This window comes from Lepidothrix coronata, unplaced genomic scaffold (genome assembly GCF_001604755.1).
Source record: "Lepidothrix coronata isolate B3197 unplaced genomic scaffold, Lepidothrix_coronata-1.0 Scaffold46, whole genome shotgun sequence".
Lineage (NCBI taxonomy): Eukaryota > Metazoa > Chordata > Aves > Passeriformes > Pipridae > Lepidothrix > Lepidothrix coronata.
Window position 1 is genome coordinate 3,580,908 of NW_016690226.1, and position 19,621 is coordinate 3,600,528.

The 19,621-nt window shown below is 39.5% G+C and overlaps 1 protein-coding gene across 7 annotated transcripts in view; it reads right to left on the bottom strand.

The window, feature by feature from the left end:
- SPAG17 (sperm associated antigen 17) overlaps nucleotides 1-19,621 on the bottom strand; it is a 98,065-nt gene that overhangs the window by 1,094 nt on the left and 77,350 nt on the right. For 6 of the 7 annotated variants that reach the window (XM_017814734.1, XM_017814736.1, XM_017814735.1 and 3 more), the window contains 16 exons: nucleotides 17,993-18,120; nucleotides 17,705-17,835; nucleotides 15,876-16,111; nucleotides 15,307-15,489; nucleotides 13,451-13,564; nucleotides 12,002-12,047; nucleotides 10,293-10,380; nucleotides 9,782-9,835; nucleotides 8,039-8,141; nucleotides 7,322-7,418; nucleotides 6,354-6,452; nucleotides 6,065-6,216; nucleotides 5,476-5,645; nucleotides 4,536-4,596; nucleotides 3,066-3,210; nucleotides 1,723-1,860 (listed from right to left, as the gene is read on the bottom strand). In XM_017814734.1, coding sequence (XP_017670223.1) covers nucleotides 1,724-1,860; nucleotides 3,066-3,210; nucleotides 4,536-4,596; nucleotides 5,476-5,645; nucleotides 6,065-6,216; nucleotides 6,354-6,452; nucleotides 7,322-7,418; nucleotides 8,039-8,141; nucleotides 9,782-9,835; nucleotides 10,293-10,380; nucleotides 12,002-12,047; nucleotides 13,451-13,564; nucleotides 15,307-15,489; nucleotides 15,876-16,111; nucleotides 17,705-17,835; nucleotides 17,993-18,120 — 1,944 coding nt within the window. In that variant the 3' untranslated portion in view covers nucleotide 1,723. The remainder of the gene's footprint in view (nucleotides 1-1,722; nucleotides 1,861-3,065; nucleotides 3,211-4,535; nucleotides 4,597-5,475; nucleotides 5,646-6,064; nucleotides 6,217-6,353; nucleotides 6,453-7,321; nucleotides 7,419-8,038; nucleotides 8,142-9,781; nucleotides 9,836-10,292; nucleotides 10,381-12,001; nucleotides 12,048-13,450; nucleotides 13,565-15,306; nucleotides 15,490-15,875; nucleotides 16,112-17,704; nucleotides 17,836-17,992; nucleotides 18,121-19,621) is intronic. The other variant, XM_017814733.1, reaches the window with a different exon arrangement.

Sequence of the window (19,621 nt, forward strand, 5' to 3'; positions counted from 1 at the left end):
ACCATGTAGTTAATTCCTCTCCACTTGGGCTTTTAATGGGAGATCACACTGATCAGAATTTCTCTTGGGACAGGGTGTGTCTCACTAAAATGTGAACTGACTGGGTGACTATTTCTCTTCCATTTCAACACAAAGTGAGAGAAGTTTGTCTAAACTGCCTTCATGATGAGCTCCAGGTTGTAAATCCCTAAGGTGGAAGGCATTAAACTGGATGTTTTTATAGACTATAATTGCATATTACTCTGGGGGTAAAATTCCGCACTGGAAAAGGTAAGAAGATATTTAAACAGGAAAAAAAGCTATATTTGATGTATGCTGGGCAGTCCTAGAGCAGATGCAGCAGTCAGAGGTACATGTCTGCGAAGTTTTTCAGAGCTGACTGATGTGGTCGCTTTTCTTTTTCTCCAGAGGAGAGGAAATGAGATACAGCTGGGATTTCTTTACTGACTTGTTAGATAACATGGCAGGCTTACAGATGTTAAAGTTGAAAGAAAAAGATGATGTCAATGTTACACATATGAAGCAAATGGGGACTGTTGAGCTGAGAAGAAACATCCATAGGGTTCCTGTTTATGAACTGTCACCATCAATTGTATTGTAGAGCATCTGAGTTCATATGGATGAGATGAAACACCAGCCTAATGTTAAACATGTTGACTGGTGGTTTCATGAGAAATTCCCAATAAGGCTTTCTTGTTGTCAGGGAAGACTTACCCATTCTAAGACACTATTAGAAAGCGTCAAAAGGAGGACTACAAAGATGGTGAAGGGCCTTGAGGGGAAGCTGTACGAAGAGTGGCTGAGGACACTTGGTTTGTTCATCCTGGAGAAGAGGAGACTGAGGGGAGACCTCATTGCAGCCTTCAACATCCTTGTGAGGGGAAGAAAATGGGGAGGTACTGGTCTCTTCTTTGCGGTGACCAGTGACAAGACCTGAGGGAATGGCCTGAACTTGTGTCAGGGGACGTTTAAGTTGGATATCAGAAAAAGGTTCTTCACCCAGAGAGTGGTCAGGCACTGGAACAGGCTCCCCAGGAAAGTGGTCACAGCACCAAGCCTGACAGATCAAGAAGGGTTTGGATAATGCTTTCAGGCACATGGTGTGATTCTTGGGGCTGTCCTGTGCAGGGCCAGGAGCAGGACTCAGTGATCCTTGCGGGTCCCTTCCAACTCAGAATATTCTGTGATTCTCTGTATAGACTGATTGAGGCCACAGAAATGTGGTGTATGAAACAGTGTGTGCAGAGGGTCGTGTGTATTTGAATTTGTCACATTAAGGTTGCTCTATCTGTAAGGCTCCTGTCCCTTATGAGACTTGCTGTCAGTGTCAAAGGGTCATCAGTATGACTAGGTTTTAGAAAGTGAAGTGTTAAAGAGAGGCTGATTTATTAGGGCTTAACTGTAATAAATCCAGCTGCCAGGACTTGTTTAATGTGGAGACAGTAAGTGAAGGATTTGGGAGAGGACTGAGGAGGCTCTGCTATGAGTGCCTCCATGGAGCTGAGCAGTTGTAGTAATTTGCAGATCTCTTGTAATGAATCCTTTGGTTAATATCATCACAGTGGCTCCCTTCTCTTGTCTCAGGTGACCATGTCAGTGTGATGGGTGCATGACAGCTTTGCTGTGAGTTCCATGAGGTTTGTTCATACTGATGATGAAGCTAAGAGGAGGTAAACAACTGTACTTTAATTTGCAGCTGGTATCACTGCATCCAGTACTTACATTAACTAGAAGGCTTTCGGGGTAGTGTAATCCGTAGCCGTGGCTTGGGGCTTGTAGGAACTGCCCGGACTGTTGCTGCCATCCCTCCTTGAGGGTATCCTTCTGGGCGGCACTCATAAATGTCATTGGTTAACACAGGTGGAATGTCATGTTAAAGATCTAACCCTTTTGGTACATTTATTTAAAATAACGTGTGGGGGTTGAAATGAATTCTGGAAATAAGATCGTGAAATGTCTTAAATGTGGACTACTGCCCTCAGCTCAAAGGTTAAAGGACCAGGTAAAATACTGGGGAAGGGCATATGTTTTGGAGGCTGGTCTGCAACTGTGTGTCTGAGGACTGGGTGAGTGGGAACAGAACAGCAGCTGGTTTTGCTGCAATACCACCAGTCCTGTCTCAGCTCTGCAATTACAGGCATGAAAGGTTTCTCTGGGCCACTACAAAGTAAATTTGGGAAGTTTCAATGTTGCCTCCGAGCATATAAAGCCTTAATGGAGTTGCTGTTAGCTAGTACTCTGATCGGACTCAGAAGACCCTGAAGTTCTCTTTTCTTTGATAAGGGTGCCCCTTATTTTGAATGAAGGTTCTGACATGTTTGGATGTAGCTTGCCATGCTATTTGTTTTATGGGTTTCCAGAACTCTTCTCCCAGGCTTTTGTGTGTATATTTGATTAAAAGTCAAACAGAACTTCACCCTTCTGAACTTGCCCTTAAAAATGAGCCTATAATTTTATCTAAAAAAATAATTATAGCTTCTGGAGCACAAGGGAAGAAGAAATAACAGTTCTTGACTTTGCTATTTTCTTTTACTGTAGCCTTGTCCTCAGGTAAAGAACTGAAAAGCCCACTGAACCCACACTGGGCTTATTTCTGACAGCATTCATGCACTTCTGTGCTTGCATCTTTGCTGCCACAGGGATTGTCTCATTTGTCTGTTTAGTATTATGATGATACATCATTTTCTTGCTCATGAGGTTGTACCATCGGATGCTCCCATAGATTCAAAAATGTAATAGAGTATTTTCATGAGGAGTGGTTGGAAAGAGTTCCTGTTATTTTCATTTATTCTTTTAAAAGCCTCATCTTTCTGAGTTGCCATTCTTTCTTTCCCCACTTTTCAAAGCTTTGTTATTCTAATGTAAATTGCTTTTGGCATCAGGATCTTAAACTGTTCGTTTGTTGTGCATTTGAAAACATCCATTTGTGTGTTTCTGAAAACTACAGTAAAGCTTGCTACCTCAGCAGCCTGCACTGGAAACAGTGCTTGAGGCTCCTGACAGGAAGATGGTCTCTGGGGTTGATGCTACAAGATATGTGTGGGAAATAAGGCAACAAAGGATATTTGCTTTCACAGGCAGGAGAAGAGTGTCTGTTTCTGTTAATATTTCAATATCATGGGAAACTTCTTCAAGGCCACCAGTATCTTTCCCTTCAATTACCATGGCAAAAATCTCTATCTCCAGTTCAACCTCCAAGCCTGCCGCCACCTGGGAGAGACAGAGGATTACTCAAAGGTAAGGTGCAAGTTTCATACATGTGCCCTCTAGCAGTCCTTGGAGCTGGTGGTTCTTCAGTGTTGTCTGATGAAATCAGACTCACTGCACAGCACATTACTGCACTTGCAAGTTACCCAGTATCTGTTTCACTAGAAAGGTCTGTACAAAACATTGTCATTTGAAAGAAAACTATCAGGTGATCACATTTCCCCCTCTTGTATTTCCTTTTAGGTTCCAGAGGAAAAAAGGGGAATTGGGCCAGCTGGGAGAGAATCAAAAAGAGAGGTGGTTGATGCCCCAAGCCTGTCAGTGTTCAAGAGGCATTTGGACAGTGTCCTTAATACCATGCTTTAACGTTTTTGGTCAGCCCTGCAGTGGTCAGGCCATTGGACTAGATGGTCATTGCAGGTCCCTTCCAAATGAAATAAATACTGTAATCTATTCTAAAAAGAACATAGAGGTAGGGAGATACAAAAAGGATGGATGTGTGGAGAAAAAAAGAAAATGGGAATTATTCCAGCCATATAGCTGGATTTCTGTAAAGCTCTTGACACAGTCCCCCACAACATCCTTCTTCCTAAATTATTCTGATTTTAAGTACTGAGTTGTGGCTAGGGCTCTGGACTAGGAGGTTTGACTTGCATTCTGGCACTGCCTCCCTGCACAAGTCATTGCTTCTTGATTCCACACACTAGCAAAGATTTCGCCTGGTATTACCTGGATGCCGCGGGGATACTGGCCAGTACTATTTATTCAGGTACAATGTGCAGGTGAAGAGAGAGACTGAACAAAAGCAGAAAGCATGAAAGCTTCCTACTTACTGAGATAACAATGTGCTATGGTGCTTTGCTAGATAAAACCCTTAAGGCAGAGAATAGTTGGAAGCAGGAGAAGAAAGGATTGAAGCAATAGGTTCAACTCTTGAAGGTATCAGGACAGGAAATAAACTCTAGGCATAAGACAGAGCAGATATAACAAATAATACCCTAAATGGAGGGGAAAACTCAGAGGTAGTGTTACATTTTGCTTTGAAAAAGCTCTCTTTAACCTTGCTGCTTGACCTGCTGCTTTACACTGAACTTCATGTTTATCCCTCTGCATTCTGGCACAGGCTCTGAGACTGTGGTGGGTGGCGCAGGGCTGCTTGGTTGAAGGTGGCAGAGGGACAGTGGAAGACAGAATCACTTCAAATAACTTTAAACAAATGCTGTACCCTGCCAGCTCTATTCCCAGACAGCTTGTGTGACACGACCCCTAGATAGCCTGAGGGCCAGCTGAGTCTAGAAAAAAAACAAAAGATCTCTTGTGTAACCTACAGGTGCTGGTGTGTACATCACTCTCAGTCCTGTGCATGGAGGCGGCTGCTTCACCCGAAACCTGTCAGAAAGAGAAGAGAATTAGTTTGACAGAAACTGTTTCAGGCAGGCAGAAGTCACATCTAGGAAGTATGCTGTCTGCTCTTCCTCTGCTTTTGTAAACAACAGCAGAATTTGTTAGCTCATCCTTTCCATCACAATGTACAACTTGGACTACAGCGGTATTCCTGGGCTTCTTGCCAAGGCTCCGGTTTCTAACAAAAAAAACCCAAAGGAGCAGATTATTGGGCTAAAATAAGCCTTCAAAAAGCTTGTTAACACTGCCTGGTCCTTACAACAGAATGTGAAACATCAGCATTTTAAGCTTACACATGCAAAGGAAACTGAAGTACAAATATCTTGGCAGACACCTGTGCATTGCACACCCAGGAGTCCTTAATGATCTTTATTTAATGTCCTTTGATATGATTCTATTGCACAAGACAAGATATGACTGGTATGAATTTTGTGGGAATAATCTTTAATTTAATAGTACCAACTAAAACAGAAGTTTCATTTCCTCATTTCTTACTGATTGTTACACATCTGAGATTCAGTCCTTTTGTGCATACAACTTCCACTGTTAAAATTGCTAAAGATCATTAGATCAGATATGACCTTCACTTTTGCATCACTCTGGAATTTATCCCGTGGATTTCATTTTCACTTGAAGAACAGTTACCAGCATGCACTTGTACCAGAAGCCATTAAAGGAAAGGCAGTAGAGAGGCATTCCTAGTATATGACTCCATCTTATGGAAAGCTCTGGCAGACTTATAAACTGGCTGGCAGAATTCCTGCTCTTTCTCTGGAGTGGTGGCTGTTATGAGAAACTGTACTTGATTTTTGTCAGGATCTGTTTGGACAGATAAAAAACAGGGTACTAAAAATTCAAACTAACCTTGAGAAGTTCACACCGACGTTCTTCATGATTACAGTGGTTGCATAGGTGCAGCCTTCCTTTAACACTCCAAATGTCACTCTGGGTGGAATGAGATGGAAGCCATTAAGATCCTGTCTTGTTGTTGCAAGAGAAGATGTTTTGATCTTTCCTGCCACAGGATCTTCTATCTTTGCAAACAAAATATTAGACAAAGAGAAAGTTGGTGGCTGTCAAGTGAAGTTTAGAGTGACTTAACCTATGTTTGACTTCTGTCCACTCATCCTCAAGAATTACAAAAAGACATCCTAATTTGAGTAAAAACTGATGAGGCACTTTGAATATTGTCCGCAAATTTATACTGATTTTGAGTTTTCAGACGTATTAAGCCATTGACCTTTCATGTGGGTGCCTGGTGCAGAACGAGTTTGTCCCAGCAGTTGAGAAGAAAGGTACTTTTAGAATTGCCAGTAAACATACATGAATTGCAACTGCCACATTTCAGTAAACAGATTCAAAGTACCTTCCAGTATTCACTCCAGAGTGAAGATTTTATGCAAAAGAGATGACTGAGAGGATAGTAATATGGACAAGAAAGATGTTATTTTACCTTTTTATTTGGTATGGAGTTTGGTTTTGTCCCCTGAAGGGATGACGGTAATATTACTTTCTCTTTTCTTGTCTGTCCTGCAGCATTCACTGTCAGACTTTGAACTTTATGTTGAAAGGGTGCCTCTTCTGTTCTTGCAGCCTTGTTTAGGTCTGGAAATAAAAGATGTCAAAAGCACAAAAAACTAAGCATAATAGGTGGATTAAATTTGTATTGCAAATATTTTGTCAAAAGTTGTTATAAAATGATAGTAACCTACTCCAAATTACATTCTGGAAGGCAGGTTTACCTGTTGTGCTGCTGGAACTTTCATTTTGTTTGGAAGGAGCTTGCAGCAGAAGGCCAGGCAAAAGTGATGAATCCCTTATAGTATCAAGAAGTTCAGCTGCTAAAGGGAAAATAACAGACTATTGAGACAAGTGTTTTTCATGATCATCATCAGTTTCATAAACATGTGAAAAAAAATCATAATTTCTTTGCCACTTTAATTTAGACAACCTTGGAAGGCTGTCTACATAACCATGAGTTGCTGGGAAAATTCTGCATGTGTCATTTTGCTCCACTGGGCCACAGGGATCAAAAATGCCTATTGTGTGATTAGTCATTTCGTGTTCTCTGGCTAACTGACCAACAAGCCATAAAGGGCTAAAGGATAAGCTAACACAGGTCTTATAATGACTGCAAAATGAGGAAATATGGGAATTAGTGGCAGTCTGATAAAGCCCAATGGATGACTGTTTTTCTGACGTGAATCTTTGCTGTGTATGACTTTTAATCTCAGTACATGATTTCAGTAACTTGTCAGGGCTGCTTTTCATGCAGAACCAAAGTATTCCTCTCAATTGTCAAGCTCAAACATAAGACAATGATTCACTCTTTCACTGCTTCCCGTCATCTAGTCACTGCTTTCCTCCTATATCCTCCAAACTATCCTTAGCCTGCATGTTTCCTATTCCATATTGCTTTTGCACCAGTTCCCTCTTACCACTGAGTTTCAGAATTCCATCTCCCATTTTTTTCCTACAGCCATACTAGTCTTTTTCTAAACTTGGCCTCCTTGGTTCTTGCCCATCTACCCCTAATTATTGTTTATTCCATTTATGTTTTTCTTGAGCATTTTGCATCCATCCACCCCTCATTTATAGCACATTCTTCAGCTTTGCATTCAAAGCTGATAGTGCTTCCACATTCAATGATGTCTGCAAAGGCTTCTTCCTCCTGAAAAAGATACTAAAATGTTGCCAGACCATAGATTACCTCTACTGGGTTTTTTAATTGTGTCTGGAGGGAAAGTCACACTTTCTTTTCTTTGAACTGGAGGAAGTTCCATACACAGTGCTTCCACATCAGGAAACTAGAGAAAAGTAAGAAAGAGGGCTTATGTTTCCCAAATAAACATTTACAAAAAGCAAATAGCAGACGCCCTCCTCCCCTTGCAAAAAAAGAAAGGAAAAAATAAAAATAAAGAGTATAAAGGAAACAAATAAGTAGAACCAAAGTGGTAACTATAAAAATGATACACAGTTACCTCTGAGTCCAACATACATTTTTGTGTATGTTTTATGCACTTACAGCATTTATCAGACAAAATTACAACAGGAAAGCTCCTAAGGTCACCTCTAACTTAGGAATGTTAGTTTTACTAATTACCTAATAATCTAATTAGCAGGGAGAGGTTTTGAGGGATAAGTCAGAAGACCTGAGGTTTAGCTTTGCTCTGAATCAGACTCTCTCCAGAGTTTAATAGAAAGAATTTTACAGAGTTTTTACTCAGTAAACATATACCATCTTCAAGACATGTTTCTTTTTGACAAGGGCATATAATTCCCAGTATTAATTCTGCCACAACTGTCCTTTGTAATGGTTTCTTGAGATAAACTGAGGCTGAGATATAATAAACCCACATCCATCTGTGGGAGTATGGCAGATACTACCTGGCCTAACACAAGCTCTTCCCATTTTCAGCTGCATTACCTTTTTTTCGAAAAATTCTTTGCTGAATTCTGACTCAAAATATGGAAGAAATCTTTTGTTTCTTATTGCCATTAAGGTCTTCTTTTCTTCATCAAGTTCTTTCCTATGTATGATTTTTACATTGTTGGTAAGGGAAAAAAAGAAAAAAACCATTATAACGGAGTTCACCCTGTTTATCAGTATTACACATTGAGAAATGGAATTGGTAAAGGCAAATGGCATTTTTTTCCCCCTGGTTAATCACACATGGATTGATATTCTTGTTACTGGCAATTTTCTCAGTGATGGATCAAGAATGGACTGGTTTGATCAAAATGCATGTGGATAGTGGATTGGCTGCTATGAAGAGCTCCTCCTCAGAACATGCTCCATTGCTCTGAATCTTGTGGAACATGTCTGGGACTGCCAGTAGTGTCTTTTCAAACTTCCAACAAACATTTAAATCTAAGAATTGGTATTTCAGATCCATTGCTGAAATTTTGAACACAAAATTAATCTAATTTCCTTATTTTATAACAGGAAAACTTGATGGCTCTGTGGATACAGAAAATTCTGTTCAATTTTCTGAAGGTAAGATTCACCAGAGTAAAGACCAGTTATGTTCTGCTCCATTTAGCCCAGTTTTACACTACTAAAGTTTCACTGACTTGCAGGGTCTAATATCAGCCATGAAATTATCACTCTTAATCATACTTAATCTGGTTTTAAAGCCAGAATTGCACATGATGTTCTTGTGTGCTGGCTACTCAGACATATGTATTTAAAGTAATTTTTTTAAGGGTATGCAAAATAGTGTGGAATGCTATATTAAAATATAACTCTGAAACTCTAAAAGGTTTTTTTATTTCATGCAAATCAGAAAGTAATTAAGAAGAAATATGGAAGATAACTTAGTTTTCAATTGCTATTTAACCTTTTACAAAAATAAGAAAGAAAAAGCAAGTTTCTGATTATAATATTAATTCATAGAATCATAGAATCATAGAATCAGCTGGGTTGGAAGGGACCTACGAGGTCATCAAGTCCAACCCCTGATCCACTACTGCTGCGATTACTAGACCATGGCACTAAGTGCCACATCCAGTCTCATCTTAAAAACCTCCAGGGACGGAGAATCCACCACTTCCCTGGGCAGCTCATTCCAATGCCTGATTACCCTCTCTGTAAAAAATTTCTTCCTAATATCTAACCTAAACCTCCCCTGGCAGAGCTTAAGACCATGCCCTCTTGTCTTACTGAGAGCTGCCTGGGAGAAGAGACCAACCCCCACCTGGCTACAACCTCCTTTCAGGGAGTTGTAGAGAGTGAGGAGGTCTCCCCTGAACCTCCTCCTCTCCAGGCTAAACAACCCCAGCTCCCTCAGCCTCTCCTCATGGGACTTTTTTACATTATTCTGGTTCATCTAAGAAATACTGAATTTCCTAAATAGCTGTCAATATAAATGAGAAGTATACAGTATATTCCACACTAGTGGCAGAACCAGTAAACAAATCACAGGGCTTCTGACGTCAGTCTTGTTTTGAACAGTGTAAGTTAACAGTAATACTGCTGGGTTTTGGGGGAAAAAAAAGTAAAAGAGAGAGGCTCAAACCATTTATTCAGTGTTTCTGCTGCAGAAAATACCCCATTATTTGCTGGCAAGTCCCTGGACTATTACCCAAGACCTGGTGAAATCAATAACATTCTTTACAAATGCAGATTAAGCTGGCTTATAAAATAAGTTCAACCTACTAATGCTATTACCTGTGCTGTTCCAGTCTGCTTTGCCACTTGGACACTGGTGTTACTCCTTCTGGGCTGAATGATCGAAAAAAAACCCCAAAACAGAAAGAGTAGTGGAAATGAGAAAACTAGCATTGTGTTCTATAAGCAAAAAAAAAAGAAAGATACCCCTGGAAAGAAAATGCTCTTTATGAGAATATGTTATGTTAACACCTCAGGTGACTCCTGGCTTGGACTTGTATGGTTTACACAAAATAGTTTGGTCATATCTGCATTTTTGTTAGATTATTCAATCAAACAAACATTCAAAAGCCTTTCCCAAAAAATTTTAAAGTATGTTTCAGATAAGGAAAGAGAGGCACAGAGGTACAAAATAATCATAGAACAAGCTATTAAAACACTGTGATATATATCTAGAGATCCAGGTCCCAGTCCTTAATGAGAGTCAGTAAAGTACATTGCCTTGCCTGTGTGCTTGGTTCCATCCTGTGTGTTATTTACACTTGCATCAGTTCTCTCTGTTCTGTCCTACCTTAACTGCTGCTGTTGGTCCTCTCTTTGTGTAGTGATTATCTTCTTTGTGTGATGAGAAGCCTGTTCATACAGCTCACTCACATGAGCTGCAAGGTAAAGAGTATTATTGAATGTGCACGCTCTGCTAAGCAGTGCTAAGTGTTATGAATAAAAAACATTGAAGGATATATTTTTAATGCATCTTTCCATCACTTTATGAAAACCTAACACAGACTTTGTTACTGTGAGAGAAAAGGCAGAAATCTCCATTCCAAAATCAAGTTCAGAACTTAGATAAGAAATTAATTGACTTCAGTACAGAAAGGATGAGAAGCAAAGGACGATTAAGTTCATACTCCAACCCTGTATTTCCTGAAATATCTTTATGTTCTTGAATATCTTGAACCTTGAAAAGATACAAATCAAATACCTGTGAAGAGGAAAAGTTGCTGACATTCAGCCACTTTCTGACTGGGAAGCAACATTCCAGGTCTCTATCTTCAGCTGAAGAAAATAATGTGGGCTTTCAGGGACCTGTATTACATTCAGCTTGCTTAACTTGTGCTTAATTGTAGCTGTGAAGCAGCCATAATCAACATTCTCATGGAAGGAACTACTAGTTCAATATGTATAATGGAGAAGTGCCAGTCTTTCTGTGTTTAAGATAGTGACCAGCTGTAATAAAGAGTTGCCCTGTCTGCTGACATATTTTATAAAATATGTTGCTTATTTTATGCCTTGAACCTAAATTGTGAGTCCAAAGAAATTTCCTTGGTTGAAAACAAATTTCTGTGATAAAACTTAGGAAATCTGAGTATTTGACAGATGTGATCTTATTAGACTATAACAATATCTTTTAGTGTTTTAGGAATTACATAAGTTCAAACTTCAAAACGTGTGTATGGGTTTTTGTTCAGCTTTTTCACCATAAAATATATTTTTATCTTTTTCTATTTTAACCTATTTTAAACAGCTTTTCTTTCCCACTATCTTCTTCATTAATAATGTTACATTAAAATTGCACCTCCATTTAAATCAAGAAACTGTAGCAAGCATTTGTTGCAGCAGTTTCCATTTACTTTGCATAGCATGCTATTTTATAACAAGCAGAAATACTCTTGAGAAGGTAGGAAGGGCAGAAAAATAACACTTTAAAAACTATCATCACTAGGGGATACAATGTTACGGATTTTTCTATGGAAAAGGCTTATCTTAATTTTTATTTGTACATATAGAAAACATTAATTAATGTTAAAAAGTATCTTATGAAAATTTTAACAGAAATTCATGAGGGAAAGCTAATACGTTGCTCCACCTTTTTCCTTATACAAGGTTAATGTAACCAAAACACATGATCATTTGAGATCAGATTTTCAAGTCTCGTAAATTATCAGGATTCATCTAGTTGCTTTGAAAAACTTGTCTGAAAAATTGATACTTGTATAAAAGCACTTACTGTCATAGTTCTTATACCTAAGAAAACTTACTACATGTGGAAATGTGAGTCACAATATCAAATACACATTCCTAAACACAGGAATTATTTTAGAGGTACTGAATCTTTGATGCTAACGAGTTCTAATCACATGTAAAATTTACACAGAAGCATGTACACAGCACATAGATGAATTCACCTTTATATTCCTTCTTTAAAAATAATATTACAGTACTTTAAAACTTACTATGATATTTTACAATTAAAAAATACAGCTATTCAATTTTTATTACCTCTATCACTGAGATTTTCAGTTGACTTCTCCCAGTTAGGGAAGGACTGCAATGAAGAAGGAATAGCTGTGATCATGTGAGAAAAAAAAAAATCACAACAGCAGCATCTTGTTCAAAGGATTTCTATCCCAAACAAGTGTTATCTTGTTACCTGACAATGTGACTACAAGAATGGAGGTATTTAAGGATGTTAGAAAACATGAGCTGGGAAAAAAGGAAATGAAGTACAATTCCCCTGGTCCAAACACGTATTTGTTTCCTTCTTGATGACCTACTTCACAGATGGCTTTGTATTTTATATGGTTGCTGTTTATGATCTCAACTAAACTAATTCATAATCAAACTCAAATCCTTTTGCAAAGGCTTTGAACCAGATTTAAAACTCATGGTCACAACAACAAGTCAAACGGGAAATGTGTTCAGGAATTCGTAGGCTTTGTTACTCAGAACTCTCATGTGGCTGGTTTACAGTAAAGTGAGCGAGGAGTAAGAGACTCTAGAGTGTTTCCTTTATTCTCATGCTGTCTCTGAAGCAGTTAACTGGAAAGCAGAGTTCTTGCGACCAGACAGTCTAGGTTGTAACAGAGGTAGGGAACACTGGAGACCTGGAAGGAGTGACACTGATTCCTGGGTCACAGCAGGAGCATAGTGAGACTATTGCTCAGAAAAGAGTTGCCCAATGTGAAATCTATACCTGGAAATGTGCTCATGGTAGCCAAGACAATCAACAATAATTAGTCACTAGACAAGTTCACTGGAACTGAGCAGCATGTGAGATTCAGCACCTGGATCTCATCAAAGCAAAGCAATGTCTGCCTAGAGGACAGAGGCAGGTGGAGTTACTGGCAGAACATTTCTCTGTTCCTGTTTTCAGAGAAGCTGTGACCCTCTTCTCCCGTATACCCACCTTTCCCATTACCTATTCCTATCCTTTTTCTTTCCATGCTCTAAATATCCATGCAAATTAGCAGATTACAGTTTCCAAAAAATATATAAATTCTGCTCAGCAGTAATAACAATATTCCTCCAGACTGTTTTTGTATTATCCCAAAAGCAGGGTTTAAATTCTTACTATGGAGGTGGTTGTGGTTGAAATAAAAGTCTCCCAGTGCAATAACAACAGACTGGAAATCCCAAGGCTGGGGGACATACACATTTCGGTAATTTTGGTCTGTGTGTTTGGAAATGTATCATTCAGTAGAGTCAAACTCTACTCAAAACACTCAAGTGTTTTGAGCAATGCTTCCCCAAACGGCAGTAGTGCCATTCAGTAGCCCACCTTAATACTGTGTGGCTTTGCTTTAACATTAAACTACAGCATAGCTGGCACTGTTCTATCCTGACATTTACTGTTTTATTAACGGACAATGATGTGTTTCAAGGGTCACACTTCCAATGCAATACAATGTTTTTGTTGGAAAAAGTAGTTAAAAATTGTATTTTTCTCACTGTAACCAGTTCAAGGAGACTTGCAGCATTCTCCTTTTCCTCTTCTGTTCTTGGTTCTTTCACATTCATCTCTTCCAGCTCATTTTCATGCTTTAAAATGTTGTCCATATATTCCTGGTGGAACAATGAAAAAGAGCAAGAAAGAGGCAGATGTTTTCTTTGCAGAGGTAGACTTAAGGGACCCATGTACAGAGAGAAGAATTTGTGGAAGTAATTAGAGAACCATCAGATGGCTTGGACTGGAAGGGACCTTGAAGATCATCTAACTCCTTCCACTATAGCAGGTTGCTCAAGGCCCCATCCAGCCTGGCCTTGAACACTTCCAGGAATGGGGCATCAACAACTTATCTGGGAAACCTGTGCCAGTGTCTCACCACCTTCACAGTAAAGAATTTCTTCCTAATATCTAATCTAAATCTATATTATCTATATTATTAAGATAAGCTTAATGAATAAAAGGTGTTCTAACAAATATTGTTTGTGATCCGTATCTCCCTACTGTTTGATGTCTGTAGCGGTTTGAAAGCTCCCAAAAATTCCAATTTCCAAGTCCCCCCACAATTTGCCTCAAATGTGAGAGAGAAGGTTTCAGACAGGTACAACTCAGCATGGGGGAATTATATCAAAGTTTATTACTAACAGAATAAAAACTATAGAAACTAAAAAGCAAATAAATACACAGTATTAATACAATTTCTACCACCCCTGGGGCCCTCCCACATCAGTTCAGAAGAAAAACCTTCAGGGCGATATCTAAAGTCTCTCTCTCATTGGGGTACCAGGGAAGGGGTCTTTTTCACCCCTACCAGCTGCTCGGACTCTGCCGAGGTCTCCTCCTGAGCTGCAAGGGAACACTTGTTTCATCAGGTCTGCATCACGAGCTACAGAGAGTCAGCTTTTGAGTCCTTTCTCCCTGTTTTGTGAAGGTTCCTCACAGGGAGTAAGATTTCAGGGACTTCTCTACTTCGGGTCCACTCTTCCTCCCCAGGTTGCAGGATTTTCCGGGTTTTTGGCTCAGTTTTATACCCCAAATAGTTTTCACCAAAGTCCTTACCCAGAAAAAGCCTGCTTGGTTTGGCTTCTCTCTATCTCAGCTGAAGCATCAGCTTGACTTGCCACATAGCAAGGGGGGGCATTCCCCCCCATTCCTCGTCCTTTGGTTTTCGGCTGCCCTCGTCCAAGCCTACGCAGGGCACCTCCAAGCCCCTTGGCCCGTCTCCGTTTGCCCCCTCCCCCGCCCAATTTGTCTATTTATCTGATACCCAATTTGTCTATTTATCTGTTCTCTATTACTTACTGGATTATGTGATTATGTGACCAATACATCTGTTCTAGAACAAGCAGCAGTCACAAGTATTGAGGCCATGTTGCTGAGAACACAGCTGTGCTGGGCAGGGCACGTCTCAAAGATGAAGGACCACCGCCTCCCTAAGATCGTGCTCTATGGGGAACTTGCCACTGGCTGCCGCACGAGAGGAGCCCCAAAGAGGAGATACAAGGACTCCCTGAAACAGCATCTCAGCCTTGGCCATATTGATCAATGTAACTGGTCTACTCTGGCCTCCAATCGGGAGCTCTGGAGACACACCATCTATAACACTGCTGATGCTTTTGAGAAAGCACACAGGATCACTCTCGAGGAGAAAAGGCAATGCAGAAAGAACCTTGCCTTGCAGAATATACCATCTAAGGAGTCCTGCTGTGCCTTTTGCAACCGGACCTGCCTATCTTGTATTGGCCTTTTTAGCCACCAGTGCACTTGTAACAAACGTGGGTAGAGCCCTCCCCAAATCTTCATTCGCGAAGCCTAGCCACGAATTACTTACTGGAAGAATGAATAAATGTGATCGTAGTACCTTGAGGGAAAGATGCAGCTTTTCTCTTAGTTCATCACTGAGTGGTTTATACTGGAATAGCTGACGGATTACCAGTTTATTAGGACATTTACGCACAGGTACTGGTAAGCACGACTGCTCTGCAGATCCAATGCTGAGACCCTTCCAAAGACATGTTCTGACTGAGGGATCTGTGATCTTCCTCTGAACACAGAGAAGAACAACCAAAAAGAGCAAGAAGTTACTAATATTACCGACTAAATGCAGACATCAGCAATGTGTGTCTCAGCTGAAAAGCATATGTTCTCCTTACAGAATTAAGAATCTAGATAATTAAGCTGGTAGATTCCTGGGAACAATTTATCTAACCTCTTCATCTGGCAAGATAAACTCCCCTTATAATTGGTATATCCCCTCACTGAGTGTAAAAGAACCCCAAGGGGACTACACATTCCCTGACACAGTCTACCCCTTGCTTTGTCTGCTTAATAAACTGAACTTAACATTCCCATTGTTTAGAGTTCCTTCTCCCCACAAGAGACAGTCATCTATTGCTTTAACAGGAAAAGGCAGTTTTGAAACAATCATACCTCAAGAGGAGAAGATGCTTCCTCAGTCCCTGACTGAAGTTTTGGTGGAACAATATTCTCTGGTTCTGACTGAAGATTTGGAGGAACAATATTCTCTGGTTCTGACTGAAGATTTGGAGGAACAATATTCTCTGGTTCTGACTGAAGATTTGGAGGAACAATACTCTCTGGTTCTTTCTTCATTACCCAGGGGGAGGCGTCAGTCATAGGGTGGAGGACAGTAATACTTAAAACACCTGGTTCAAAGACACATTTTACTAAGAATCAGTTCAAATTAAAAAATTATGGACAAGTGTCCATACAGAAAAAAACACTTACCTAAGTTTAAAAAAATCTTATTATCAATTGATAAAACTCTATGTATCCATGGCAACAGATAATATCAGATCACTGAGTTGATTTTAGAATAGCTGGACAAGTTCAGATTACTCTGACCATGCTTAACAATAAACTGTCTATGCTACTTGCTTTGATTCTTGGGTAACAGCTCAGTTGTATACTGTGTGGAGTATCCCAAAAAAGGAAGAGCAGACCACTGACCCACGTTTACTGAATACTAATCTCAGAAGCCGTACAACATATTTAGAACATGAAAAATTCTTCACTGTATTTTATACTTCACAATCTGATCACTGGAAGCATTCCATTAGAGATGATCTATTTCTACTGTTTGGATAAATTTTAATGTTTGTCAAAATATTTTTTCCAGCCCAACTGAAAAACTAATTAACTTACTATTATCTACCCCATATGTGGCCATCAAAATAGATATCACCACTGAGGTACTTTGTCACAATGACAGAAAATTCTGAAGCCTTGTCAAGGCAAATAGAGCCAGCATTGTGAAAAGTGAAGTATGAAGTCTGGAAAATCAGATGTGCTATTATTACAAATGATTGCTGGTGGTAAGCAAGTTTTCTTGATTGGGATTTTCACTGGGTATATATGTTCTCCATCTTTCTCATCTTTTTACCTGCTTTGTCTTCCTGGCTCCCCCAGTGCCCCTTCTTTTTCCCTTTTCCCATAGCAAAATTATTTCATTCAGTTTCTACAGTGGGGAACCGGCCATTATTGTGAATACAAGTAGATTTAAAAATGTGCAACACCTGATAAGAGTAGTAAGTGGGAAAACTGTTTCCTATGCTTATAACATAAATCTTTGTCAAAATGTCTTAGTATTTTACAGCTTGAGGCAAACTACCCTTATCATCCCCTCCATATCCAGGGCAACCATACATGCCTGTCTTTTAAAGATACATTTTTTTGTTAGCATCTACCTGTTCTGCCACAGTGTATTTTATAGAAACACAGTATCTCCAACTAACTTTACAATGATAACCAACCATTTCAGGATGTAACTTCTTTCACTGCTACTACAAGGTGGTTGGGACCACATACTACTGGCATCCTCTATTTCAGTCATGTTTTTTCAGCTTCTTAACATGTATCCTTTCCAACAGACAGGCTAAGGGTCAACATCAGGGTATCATCGTCTTCACTGCAATATCATTAATGAAGACTGTGATACATTCAATTTTTTTTTTTATGGTAAGTACAGGAAATATCCATTTTGGTAATTTTGTTTGGGTGACTGAGAGTGGATAGAGATATGCCATTTGTTTTTTCACTCTTCTCTTAACAGTGTCCTTCAGTTAATTCTCTGCTTCCCAGAGTTCTCCCACAAACTCCTCCTTTCCCATGCTTTGCTGCCAGACACTTGTCTGCATGGGTAAAAACATTTCCTGTCCAAATAAAGTGTTTTGAAACTTTGGACTCCACCTTTGCAATTCTTTCTATTAGTAGTCTGTCAGAAATGAAAAGTTTTCTACCTGGATGTTCTTGCACAGGATCCTGCAAGATTGCAGTGGCAGGATCACTACAGGCCTCAACCAGATATGTGTGTACATCCCGGCTCCGCAGGAGCTCAGTTCCAGAACCATCCTCATAGACAATGAAAAACCTGTACAGCCAGACACATACATGGAACTGTATCAAGAAAATGGAGCTCCAACATGATGACATCAAATGTGCAAGAACAGAGCACTGAACAAAGGAGGAACAAATCTATAAACCCTGCACAAATACTGCGTAGTAAAGAAAAAAGGTGATGAGCATACCTGGGGGCATGCTCATCATAAGTGATGGGTTTGTCAACTTCTTGGAATACTGCTGCTGAACTTCTGTCCTCCTTGTCATCAGAGCAAGTGCTGGGAACACACACATTTGTGCTGCCATCAGCCATGACCTGTAGTAGAAATGATATAAAATTACTTGAGTTACAAGATACTTTTAAAACAGTAACTGGCTGCTGAACTTTAATATGATCTAGCCAGTGAAAGGGACGGAAAAAACTTATTTCATGTTGAGCAACCTGAAACACATAGGAAGAAGAAATGAAGAGGAAAACTGAAAAGACAGTGAAAAAAGCAAAACATTTCTAGAAAGACATGCTGTATCATAAATACTAATACCACATGCTGATAATTAATAAATGCCCAAGGGCTGTTACACAAAAACAGTCACTCAAGACACTGGTCAAGCCAAGTAACTGTATAAAGACAGCCACTGATGTACCCCTCCCTGTGAGGTATACGTGTATCTATGCATATACACCAACACACACACAGAGATGCAGATACATAAAAGCAGGCAGGATGTCCTATTATATATGTACATAATGAGAAGCTTAGATTTGTGAGTTGTTACAACATCACATAAACACTTATCCAATGAAAATGAGGTCTTGAAATTAAAACAATGGGATGAAGTAAATAAGACACTCTACTAATGGAAAACCAATGCAAACTGTTTTTGCTACAGTTGTTCTTCATGTATGCATCTTCTCATATTGAATTAATCTCATCTTTCTTACTAGAACCCATATCCTCTGAGATCACTGCTCCTCAAATACCTTCAGCTGTCCCACAGCCTCCTCAGCCTCCCTCTTTTGTTCCCTAAGTATCAGTTGAGAAAAAGCAGGATGTGCTGATGCCAATGCCAAGCAATTTCTTTGAACTGTAATGATTTTCTAGGAATTGGTATCTTTGAAATTTCTATCCTTCTAGTTTATTAGTTAAAAATTTGTAAGGGAGAGATTGACACATGACATAGATTTCTATAAGCAGTGTTTCTTCAGCCAAGTTGAAACCTATTCTAATGCACATGTCCAGAGGAACCTTAGTGTTGTTTCGCAGGAATCTGGGAAGATGGTAATGATTACAGTTACAACACAGAAAAGATACTATAAGGATGTCACATTTAGAATATTTCATTAGAATCTTAATTAGAAAACAGTATGCAGCTCACAGACACTTACATGATGTTTCCAGAACTCACAACTAAGTACTAACATAGTGCAAAAGTATGCCTTTAGTGTGAAAGGATCACAGCAAAATAGCATGACTTTAAAGACTGGATCATTCCTTTTAACTACAGTTGCCTTACCAAGGCTGGTTAGAGTGTTTCTATAGACCTTCTGAAGAGCAAATATCCTCTCTCATTTTTAATCCTCACTTGCAGAGCTGATTTTTTGATATAATACAAGTCATGCTAATTAAGGTAACTACAAGTGAGGTAAACTGTAGACCACGCGTTTTATTTCAGTCTCTCCAAAAAGGGGGAAATATCAAATAAAGCAAATCCATCATTTAGTCAAGAACATATAAGAGACCTGATTCAAGAGGTTTTCCCTTCTGGCTAGCTAGGCTACTTTAAATATTACAAAGATACAATCTGATTTTGAGAGA